At 29.8% G+C, this 12,952-nt stretch overlaps 1 protein-coding gene across 1 annotated transcript; it reads right to left on the reverse strand.

The window, feature by feature from the left end:
* Nucleotides 1–5,903: 5,903 nt before the first annotated feature.
* Nucleotides 5,904–7,690, reverse strand: LOC122588987 (transcription factor TCP14-like). The gene has a single exon (XM_043761212.1). It carries the CDS (start codon nt 7,309–7,311, stop codon nt 6,109–6,111), a length of 1,203 nt encoding a protein of 400 aa, XP_043617147.1. The 5' UTR covers nt 7,312–7,690; the 3' UTR covers nt 5,904–6,108.
* Nucleotides 7,691–12,952: the final 5,262 nt, after the last annotated feature.

The raw sequence follows: 12,952 nt of genomic DNA on the forward strand, positions 1-12,952 counted from the left end.
CTTATTGCATGACTAAAGGAACTTAAAGCTAGGCATATTTAAAAAAACATTAGAACTCATGCAGCACTCCTTCTGCACTTTCGAATTAATTTCGAACTTTTTGTACGTCTGAATAAAAAATTATAAAATCTATACATTCTTAACATATATATCGATTATATTATCTTTAGTTATATATGTACGTAACTCTTTTAACTAATACTCATAGACGGGTCGATATCGAGTGTTACTTGAGATTCTTCGAGAAAACGTCTAAGACTACGCATATATAACCATGTCTCGTAACAATCATCGTATTTCATATAAGAAAAGATTAAACGCGTTTAACAAATTTTTACAACGAAAACCCATACGAATTGCGAAATTCAACCAACTAACCCCTATATAGCAAACGATTCTAAAGAACGTACAAAATTAGTGAGAATTAAATGTCAATTACCTTATTCCCAAGTTGAAAGGATTACTCTTTATCGAACTCAATATTAAAATCACTTCCTACGGAATTGACTTTCTCCGACTTTCGCTCCTCTCCTATATATTTAGTTATTGGGGTTTTTTGTTAAACTTATTTCGAGATCTGCGTTTATTCATTATAGGTTTTAGAAAACGGCCAATATATATATATACTAGCATCACTCCTAAATTATGGAACTTCCCATATCTAATTTCAATACTAATTCCATATGATGTTTCAACCTTACTCATCAGCCCTTATTAATTTTACCTTTATTAATGTTAGTCCTTCAACATAGAAACGACATGACACTTCATTTAACGACATCCCGAGACTAATAAAAATATATGTCCTAATTAACATGCATGGATAGAAACACTTAACCATATTAATATAATCACATAAACTTATTTAAAACACACATTAACTAACGGTCATAAACAACAAATTAACGGTCACGTCTAAAAGTTTTAGGATGTTACACAAACCAAAAACTGAATTTCAACTAGCAAAAACTTTTCTGTACCAATTTCACGAAATTATTTTTACAAATACTAGCATGGTACCTGCGCGTTGCGGCGGATACAACTGACATCACAAAATCATCCGAAGTGCACCTAGTTTCTCCGAATGGAGCATATTTAAATTGCATTTCTATACATATACTAACAAGGGTGGGTTGTGTGTGTTCAAGGAGTGGGGAATAAGGAGAGTATAATTGAAATTTTGCCATGCGTAACTTTTAATATTTAGGAGAGAGTGTGCTATTCTTTTTATAAAGGAGTATAGATGTGAAAACTGATCAAAAGAACATATGCAAGTTTATTAAACCTTGTCTCAATATACCATAATTAACATCTCCAAAAACACAATAGAGCTAAACCGAAAAAGATCTCATTATAAATGGAAAGCCAGCTATGAGTGCTTCACAGAAAAAAAAACGCAGTTAAATATACATATGACATAAGTAAAGAAAGGTTTTCAATGAGTTTATGTGATTCGATAGTTATATATATTACTATCGAATATGTTATATATATATATATATATATATATATATATATATATAGGGTAAGGTTCAATTGAGAATCATTCACATATGAACATAAATAATATTAAGTATAATTTGATCTGTTAATGTGTGAATGAATATGTTCACATATACCTATCACATATAAACATCAAGTTATAATATAGTGGTTCTCATGGATTTCCAATTTAAATGGTTCTCACATGAAACTTTACCTATATATATCTATATAAATATCATATATGTTTTATAATTTTCAATCACATAAACTCATTGAAAACCTTTCTTTACTTATGTAACTAGCTAATAAACCCGAGTTCAACCCGGGTATATTAATTAAAATTCTTTTTAAAATGTAAAAATAACTATATATGACATAATAAATAAATTAAAATCTTTTTAAGAAAAACTACGAACATGCCACATAATATTTTTTTCTAGAAATATACTAAATTAGTTAACATAATTTATATATATATAAGGACCTATTGCATTAATAAAAATAATAAAATACATTTTAAATTTAAATAGAAATTTAAAATAAACATTTAATGGATTATTTATTTTTAAAAATGTTCAATTAGGAAATATGACATCATAAATAAATTAAAATCTTTTTAAGAAAAAACTGTGAACATGCCACATAATATTTTTTCTAAAAATAATTTTAAAAGACAATCTTTTTTTATTATATATAAAGATATGTATATTAATTTAATTGTGTTTTTTTTTCTGTGAAGCACTCATAGCTGGCTTTCCATTTATAATGAGATCATTTTCGGTTTAGCTCTATATTTGTTTTTAAGTTAAAACCGAATTAACATTTTCTCTATTGAAATATCAATCCTAAAATCGTTTATTGAATTCGACTTATGTTATAGACTGAACCAAAAACCAAATCTCAAGTTGATTCAGTTTTAATCCAGTGTGAATTTGGTTTGAATTTTGACTTAAACACGTTGAAATAAAAAATTGTTTACCCCTTATACTATAATAGCACCATACCGGTACATGAACATCAATCAACCAACGCATTCTTCCTCCTTGTATACCTTTTTACTATCTCTATACTCGTCGTCAGCGCTCAGCATGTCTAGGTTGCATTTAAAAATTTATGTTTTATATACTGCACAACCTAATCTATGTTTTAAATTTTTGATTAACGAATTGAAAAAGGAAACCATATTAACACAAGCTAAATAATATCACTCATATATATTATTATAATTCTATTAGCTCAAGCAATATATAAAATAATATAGTATGTTTTTATAAAAAGAAAAAATTAAAAAAATATATGAAAAGTTAACTTTTTGATTTAAAAGGTTAATTTATATGGTTAGAATTTACTATTATTTTCGATCTATAGATCATGATCCAATTAATAAAAACAACTCACCGTGAACTATATTTATATATATATATAACTAGAAGTATGTCCGTGTGAGTGGGGGTGATGATGGTAGCAACGACGGTGTGGCGACGGTGGTAGTAGGCAGTGATGGCGCTGGTGGTGTGGTGGTGATTGTAAAAAATTAATTGATGCAAGAGGGGTTATTACGATTATTTAAGGGTTGGAGGATATATGTTGTAAATTATTTATTAAGGGTGTTATATGTATATTAGATAAAGATGTTTAAATTAATGAATAAAGAAAAGGGGTAATATGGTAATTTCAAAGTCTGAATTGCTTAAAGAAAAAAATGGTAGTGTGTTTTATATAATAGTATAAATTATTATAAAATTAAAAGTCAAAATTTATTGATTAATGAGTTACTTAATATATGTTATAAAATTAAAAATAACAATTTATTGATTGATGTGTCTATTTATATATTAGTACATGAATTATATAATGTATACTAACATAGTATCTGCGTAATGTGACAGAGGTTGCGACGACGATAGTTATCTGGTGGTGGCGGCGACTGGTGCTTATGGTGACGATTATTGGTGATGGTTTCGTTGTCGAGCGTTGTAGGTTGAAATAATTAAACATATCATTGATGTAAAGTGGTGAAGATATTTTAAAAGATAATATTGTAAGGTGTAAATTAATAAGATAGGAGTTTTGGATGTAGATAGTAAATTAGCTCGGTTAATGCAAATTGAGTTATTCTTATCACTATTTTCAAAAGGAGGGGCTTAATGATTGTATTTTGGTCAATTCATAACTAATTCTTTTATAACTATTTTTTTAAATAAAAGGATGAACTACCACAAAAAATTTAAGATAATACAACACCGTCTATCATTCTTTTTTACATCACTAATATTGATCATCATACAAAGTTCACGTTGCATGAAATCATCCATCGATTGCCTGTACTCATTGAAAAGTTGCAAAAATAGTATTATCATACATTTATACGGATAGGTACTAGGTAAAATAAAACAAATAAAACAATAGATTTCTTTTCATTAAAAATTATTGTGCATCATTAAAATGATCGTGCATCAATTGTTTCGTGAATCTTGGTGTATCAATTTAATCATGATCTAAGGGTCAAATTCTTGTGTTATTTGTTTTACTTTAATACTTGTATTACAATACTCAATCCCTATACGGATAATATGATAGTTTATGTATTATCTTTTCATTTATAATGAAAGTTGTTTATAAAATCTATATTGGCATCAATGATGTACACTCACAACAGGAAATAGTTTTCCTGATAAAATATAAAAGTCTAAATGCAAGGAGAATGAAAATTTGTGTGCACGAAACATCTATTTCAACTCATCCTTTGAAAATATGTTTATGTGTTAAAAGTGAACTAACCTTTAACATAGCAAATCCTTCATACTTGATAAGCATGTAAACCAAATATAAAAGAGCCCATCAATATTGACATTTTATATGGAAAAGTTGCATTATTAGGATTATTGGATGATATACTAGACACGTAATAAAACCTTTTTCTAGACTCATATTACAACCAGACGCCATAATTCTATACATTAAATACTTATATTATTATATTGGAATAAATATGGTATATTAAAAAATTGGTTGAGTGGCATTGCCAGCAATGGACTGAATTATATAAAGAGGGAAGAATGATCAAAGCTTGTTCCCCAGTTGTGATAAAAGGTAACTTTGATTTTAGAGGGTGTGGGTCCCTTTAACCTGACCCCAATACCTGGACTGATAAGGTTTTGGGTCCCACCTACATTTCAAAATATCTATATTAAAAAGAATATTAATTCTTTATATTGACCCATACAACATTACATTGACCATTGTCACAAAATTCATATAATATAGTCTCAACATTATTTTCCTAAACCAATCACCATTTTACTTCTTCATTGAATTACACTGAAAGCTGTACTTAAACTTTTGGAAAATGTGCACCTATTTTTATGACATTTATTAGAGTTAAATTTGTTTTTTTACTACGTATATTTTTGTAATGAAAATTGAATTTACAACGTATATTTTTGGCTTTTTACTACGTAATTAGGTATGTAGTTTTTCTTTCTACGAAACGGAAAGTATTTGTCATATTTACAAGGATAGAATTTTAAGATATGAATCAAATTAGCAAAAGACAGCCTCTTTTGCTTAAGAATATAAAACAAGGATAAAACTGTTTATGTCTTAATATTTATCACACAGTGTTAGGACCCAAAATTAGGAATACTCCAAAATATAACTCTTTTCAACTTAGTTGAGCAGTAAATGGATTTATGAGTAGTGATAACAGTTAAACTCGATCATGATATTAACATCATGAATACTAGGTACAAGGATTTATGATTAAGGAATAAGGATAACATTTACCCATATATTGACATGGGGTTATCAAGTAACAAAACCCTTTACTCTAAAACTGAGAAGTATCTGGTTTAGGAAAATAGTTCAAATACATAAAAGTACAAAAATGTTACTAGATAGTAATAGTTACCATTACCACAAGTTCCATATGACTCTGATACTCCTATCTTAGATTAGATATATATGAGGCCAGGGTTTATTTACTCTTGTAATTAGAGTACTTACTTAAAAAAATGTACTAAAAACTCTCTGACCAAAATAAAACCCCAGCTATTTTCTAAGAAAATATATGTGCAAAAATGTATAAGTGACATCATGGTAAATTTTTCAGTGATGGTCAAAATGAGGTAATAGCATCAGTTATCACTTTCAAACTTCATGGGATTGACTATAAACTTAACGGAATTTTATACGGCATTGTTGCAGGGGGGCCATAAATTACCATTTCTTACACCTTTTCTACAAAAGTAATTTTATTTATTGTTTAGATTAAATAAAGTCAGAGTAACAATAATCATAGACAAAAAGCAACATATTCAAAGTAAACTACTACCATAATGGGTCCTTTTTTTTTTTTTTTTTTTATATTTATAATTTTTTTTTATCTTCTTGTAATGATTAAAACCAACAATACACCCTGTTAAAAATCGTCTCTCCAAACCATTTGTAAATAAATCCTCATAAATAATCACACAAACAAATATTTAAAAAAAAAATCAGCATAATTATCTTCAAAAAAAGAAAAAAAATTAATTTTGCCAAAAATTTGAACCAAATCAAACCTTATGTGTGTGTGTTTACACAACAAATCTAACACCACCATCGGGTCGTATGAAAACCTTTTTATGATTGATGACTAGTGGTATCATCGCCTCCCCCACCACCGCCTCCATGGTGCGATTGAGATCCACTTGCTTGCTGTTGCTCAGATCCCCCAGGACCGAATATCGGTCTGTAGGGATTTAAGCCAGCAAGCATACTTAATTGTCCCTCGGTATAACCACTACCCGGGTTGCCCCCGAGGCCAGCAGCAGACAACTGCTGGCCACTTGGCAAGAGGGCAACGGGTGTGGGAAAATTCATAAAATGTAAACCAGTAGAAACAGTTCCTCTATACAAAGCAGTGTTATTGACAGCTGGAAAAGTCCATATAGGGTCACCTGTCATTCCTCCTCCTCCTCCTCCTTGTTGTTGTTGATTTTGATTATTATTATTTGAATTATTATTTGCAAGCATCCAAAAATTAGCTGGAATTGTTCCTGGATTTGTTGTGCTTGATTGTAATAAATAATTCCCCATCTGTTGTTGTTGTTGTTGTAAGTCCGAATCTCCCGGTGTTCTTCGTTTTCTAGCTCCATTATGTTCTTCACTTTCAGATAATTCAACAGAATTGTCTCGATTTTCTTGCTTCGTTTGTTGGAGTATTTGATGTAAATTAGTACCCGACCCGAAATTCAATAGATTGGAAGTACTATTATTATCAGGGGACGATAAACCCGGAAATAAATTACGGTTATGTGGGAGAGCGAAATTCGGGTTGAAGTATCCGGATCGGAGCTGGGAAGGGACAGACATACTAGACCCGGAGCTCCGAAGAGAGATATTTAAAGAAGTGAAATTAGCCGGGATTGTCCCGGTCCCAGTGGCTGCTATAACAGCGGGTTCCGCTTGTTGTAGCAGCCACTCGATGGTTTCGCCATCGGTTTTGTGACCAAGCTCACGTGTCAGCTGGAAAACTCTAGCTGCACATAAAGCAGGCATACGAATACGACGCCCCCGGCCGTCAACTTTCGTATGCCTGTCTTTTGTTGATGTTCTTTTAGGAGCTAGTTTCTTGGAAGGTTCGGTGGTGGTTGAAGTAGTGGCGGCTGCTGTAGGTGTGGTGGTTATCTGAAGGTTGTTGTTTGTGTCGGCGGCGGCGGAGATAGGACGAGATGAAAAGCCGGCAGTGGCGGAAGAGGAACAAGCTTCATCGTCTTTCTTTTCGAGTAGTTGGAAAGGGAAGTTAGGACGATGGTGGAAATGATCTTCACTACCACCATCCATGATCACATGAGAATTATGTGAATTGTTATTATTATTATTATTTTCTTTTCTAGCTAATTAAACTAGCCAGTATTTTTCCTTTTTTTTTTCTCTCTCTAAAACTTATATATATGAATGAAGGATAGAATATGAAATGAATCAAATTGAGGAGGATATAGGATATGTGGGTCTGGATTTCTTTCTTTCTTTATCAAGTGTATATAAACAACAACAGTAGTCTCATTCTAGCTAGCTTAAACTCACTCACTCACTCACTCTTTGAAAGATTATAATTTTGGGCAAGGCAGGTTGTACAAATGTTTTGATGTTTGTAGCTAGGTTCAAAGAAAGAGAGAGAATGGAAGAAAGGATAATGAAGGCAGGCAAGCTTTAAGCAACAAAGATAATGAGTGGGAATTATATGGGTGAGCTTTAAAAAGCAAAAATACAATACTATATATGAAAAGAAATCGAAATTATACATACAGAATGATAGAAAATAAAAAAGAAAATTATTTTTATTACATATATATATATATATATTTATATTTATAAAAGCTATATATATATACTTTAAGAGAATAGGTTATTTAGGATCTCTTATATTTTAAAGATATAAACACTAAGTTGGTAGTATTTCATCAAACACGACATGGTTTAATAAAGGCATTCTAAGTGTAACATTTAGAAGTAGGTATTACGTTAATTGGCATAAAAACTAATGGATCGGAATTTTGGGATTAAAAAAACACTACTGATGTTTTTGACTTCATGTGTCACCCAGATTTGGGTTTGGGCCAATCGGACCCATTATACATGTAGGTTAACCTTTTCTTTTTCAAATTTTTAACTATCTCTAATTAGGTAGTTGGTCCTATAATTGCGCAATGCAATAGCATTACATTTTTTAGCTAATAAAACCAGAATATGTTTGAAAGGAGGAGGCAATTTGGAGAAGAGAAAAAGAAAGAAAGACGTGTGGATTAATGTGTGTGGGAATTTTTCTTTATGATCGACTATACTTTTGTATGTTATAACTTTTGTTTTTTTGATATAATATAGTATAATATTAGTATAAAATAAAAAACAAAAACAATATATGCTACTCAATCTTTTCAATAAGTTTAATTTAAATTTTGTGTCTAGTTTTAGGCGTTCAAGTGCCGAGAATTTTTTTGATTTTCTTTTGTAAATTTCTAGTTGTTTATTTACCCAAAAAAAATAAAAAAAATAATAGTATTACATAATAATATAAAATAATACAATGTATCATATATATTATGTCATGTACTGTGTCTTTATTTTTGGGGAAAAAAACATTTAGATGCATATCCCAAAACATTTACTCCCAAATATGATATATCAAAATCCCAAAAGAGAGCAGCAGTACTAGTAGCAGTGTATATGTGAAACAATAACTATATAATCGTGTACGAGTATATACGGAGGATAGCTATATATGATAGTGTGCGATGATCGAGTATATATGCTCTTTTCTTAAAGTTAGATTAGGTGTTCAAAGTGGAATTACAAACCAAATGAAATATTAATTAGATTCAATTCATATATATTGGCCAATTGGGACAGAAGTTGAGCATTTTCCAATAGTAGTAGTGCATGATTAATCAATAGTGATAATATATATTAATCAGTAGTGATGGACTAGAATGTAGTCTCTCGGACACTAATTAAGAAATAAGAAGAGACCAAATTAAATAGGAAAATATATTGAAAAAGAAATTGTCGACATCTTAATTTGTTCTCTTTCAAAAAAGAAATTTCCTTTTCATATTTTTTAAATATCATATATCAATTAAGTTAGCGTATCTATGGTTAAAAGTTAACTTATTTCAATATGAATCATATTTTTATTATAAGTATGAAATATAGAGTAAGTGTCAAGATTGTACTTTGAAAGAAAAGTCATTCCGAGTAATCATATATTATCATAAAAATAATAAAATAATTGGGAGTACCTACAATAGTGTACTAATAAGTAATAAGCATAAACGTAAGGTGTGTATGATAACTAACTTATATGTACGTAGGAGATCATGAGATTGAGTCAAAGTTAATGTGCCACTTGTTGGTACGAATTTGTTCAATGTTGACCAAGACGGTGTGTAATTATACGCACTAGTTTGAAAATGGAAGAATTAATTATATGAAGTTCAAAAACCAAAATAAGTTGTAAAAACAACCCCTCATGGTTCAATTAAGGTACCCACTGATTATGTACTCGACTTTAATTACTTTGTTGCAACATCTAATGGTATGATTTGTAAACATCGTATAGTTATTATAGTTTACGAGCATGGTACCCGCGCAATACGACGATGACATTAGTTGTGATGTGGTGGCGTCGACAGATGATGATGACATTGGCGTCGAGTGGTGTAAGTAATTGATACAAATATATTTGATTTTTAAGGATAGTGAATATCTTTTAAAAGATTATGTATAGATTGTATAAGTTAATTAATTAAGGGTAAAATGGTAATTTCGCATGTTTTAAAATTCTAAACTTTTCAATGTAAGGATATAATTTTTATGTAGGATTATAGAGTATTATAGATTAACATATGACGTGAACATTGATGACTCAATTCAAAAACAAAATAAGAAAACTGGTAAGTTCATCAATGGTAAATTGGGATCAGAGTGGTTTGTGTAACTACACCGTATGCTTTAATTTACTTAATAAAATCATGAATCTTGTTCAGAATATATAGTTAATTCTTTACAAGATACAAAAATTTCTGTAACCTTTGCATCAAACAGATTGAAAAGGTTTAAGAAGGAATTAATTGACATAGGAATGAGATTTGAAATTGAAAGAGGGGAATTGGGTTGGTTTGGGCCATTGGTTCAGAGTCCACGTGGGTGCTCTTTTATATCATTGAATTTGTAAAGACAGTGGTGGGCCCACTACGGTCCCATGCCTACAAGTCAAGAGATTTGGACAGGCAAGATTACAATAAACCTGTGGATCCCATTTCTCATTCAGGTAATCATTTCTTTTCATTTTTTCCCCTCTTTTATATTTCTCAATAAAACTATTTCATATTTTCGTTTTTAACACTCTGTTAGTATACAAAATGATCTTTTATAAGAAATTTAGTATGATGTCCGGCTTCCCTCAACAACCATATCTAACCACTCCAACATTTTTACCTATCAAAGAGTTCGAACCGAAAATAACCTGTAATCGAGGACATCAAGATGCTTGGTTACTAAGTTACTATAATAAAATTTAATAGATAAAGTATTAGTGTATTACCTTTTATTTTGTATATCCTTATATCAAGGTTTTCTTTCGTTTTAGTTTGTAAACTTTTAGTGTTTTTTTTTTTTTTCTAATAAAGTTTGTAAATATTTAGTAAACTTTAGTGTAATGTTGATGGGGAATGGAGTGAGAATCTTATCAGAAATGGTGTCCGTTGGCGCATAGCATGCTTACGTGTGGATTTTCTGTTAATAATTGTGGATAATGTAAACCATTTTACAGGTCAGAAGTGGATGGTCCTTTTCATCCTACCCATTGGCAAGTTTCTTATTTTATTATTTTTAAAACTATTGTATGTTTTTTTTTTATATATAAAAGATATCAAGGTATTATGGACCTAAATAATTGATATATCAATCACGTTGTAACCGTAAATACTCCGTTATAAATACGTATTCCTCTTCATAGTTCATATAACACTAAAATATAGTAGATGTATTTTTGTGGTGACCCCCTTAATATCAAATCTGGTCTTGTAATCTTGAACTTGTGTCTGCTTTTCTATTGATATAATATGAAATTATTATAGTGTATTTAGTGACATAAAAATTTGTTTGTTTCGAAGATGCCATCAACTAATTATTATTTAAAGTAAAGCTGATTAGTCCTTACCATAAATAACTAATAAGTTGTTCTTCTTAATTTAGTAACGTATCATTTTAAGACTAAAGAGAGTTTATCCACTATTTGGTAAACGTACCAGTAGCCTTTTGACGGAATGGAAAAGGATTAAGACTAAACAATATCAAAAATAAAAAATTAAGTTATACATTTTATATTGTCGATGGTGATTTAAATTCCTGAAACTCTCCTCTTAATCTTTGACACTTTTTATCAACTAATACTTTAAGAATGCTAAGACTCCCAGTTTGTATTAACCAGCCGAATACCTGCGCAATGCGGCAGTGTAGGCGGAGACGTGTCGGCGGTGGCGATTTGTAGTAGCAACGGCGGCGAGTAAGATAGATAATTGATGTAAAATAATTCATGTGATTTAAGAAGTTAATGAAAGTAATTTAGTAGATAAAAGATGTATGTTATAAATGTTTTAAGTGATTAAGAGATTCCAAAAATAGAATAACTAGTTTGTATTATAAAAGAGCATAGATATAGAAGTATAGATGTTTTAAGAGATTAAAAGATTCCAAAAATAGAATACCTGGTTTGTATTATAAAGGAGTATAGATATAGATATAGACTACTATTAACTCATGCTTCAAAAAATTCGTAAAGATCATGGTTCAGATCTCTTTTATTTACTTCGAAATATAAAATTCTTGGGGTTTCTTATCTTTTAAGGTCACAATCAAGGTTTTATTATTGGCTTGTATATAGTTAAGTTATTTTGGTCTGTTCATAGTTCACCTGAGATTTTTTTCTATTACAATCTTTAAAGAATTAAGGTTTTACAATACAAATTAAAGTTTATCTTTTCAGACTTTCATTACAAAACATATGTTTAATCATATTATATGTTTTTGGATTCAGCAACATAGATCTTTAAGCAATGACAAGTGAAAAAACAAAGTAAAACTTGAAAAAATGAAGTGTGATAATAAAATTACAAAATGTTCTATCTCTACCGTATGTATTTTGATTTCTTTTCGTTTGGTTTAGAAGTAAATTAAAAGAGCTCATTTCTTTTGTATCCCACAATCCACACCCCTCTTTTTTGATTTTAATCCAATGATCGAGATTATCTCAACTTTTCTCCTCAAATTTGAAGGGATCTCTACCCTTTTTTTTGGGGATACAGAGCAAAGCTTGAGTTTTATAAAAGTAGCAACCCATGGATAAAAAAACTAGGGGTGGAAGAAATGAACCGGAAAACCGGTCCGAACCGCGTGATCCGAAACCGAAAAAAACCAAAACCCGAAAAAACCGAAGTGTAACGGTTCGGTTACGGTTTTCAATATTCATTACCTGCAGTTAACCGAACCGAACCGAATTTTGATATATACCCACATATAATCATATATATGTATATTTACACATATATTTATTACATGAATACATCATTTACATATCTCTTTAGCTAATTTTTTGTATATGTTGTCTAAAATATTAATAATTTTACTAACTTTCTTTCACAATTTATGATTAATTTGGGATATTCGAAGTAACTTTCTTAGATATAAAGTTGTTAACTTTGCTTAAGGTATTTATCAAAAATATTAGTAATAGCATATAAAAGACATTTTAAGTAATAAATCATGATACTTTTAAATGGAAACTTGCATTGCATAAATATAACGCTATAGAAAAGTAAATCACAATTAGATGTAATGTATATTTATTTAAAAAACAAAATATTAATGTAGTTAAATAACTATTATACATAGAAGAATTAATTAATGCAATGTAAATTGACTATTA

This window comes from Erigeron canadensis, chromosome 2 (genome assembly GCF_010389155.1).
Source record: "Erigeron canadensis isolate Cc75 chromosome 2, C_canadensis_v1, whole genome shotgun sequence".
In the NCBI taxonomy this organism is placed as follows: Eukaryota; Viridiplantae; Streptophyta; class Magnoliopsida; order Asterales; family Asteraceae; genus Erigeron; species Erigeron canadensis.

Coding starts and splice junctions, on each gene's coding strand:
- LOC122588987 (XM_043761212.1), bottom strand. CDS start 7,311: ATGGATGGTGGTAGTGAAGATCATTTCCACCATCGTCCTAACTTCCCT.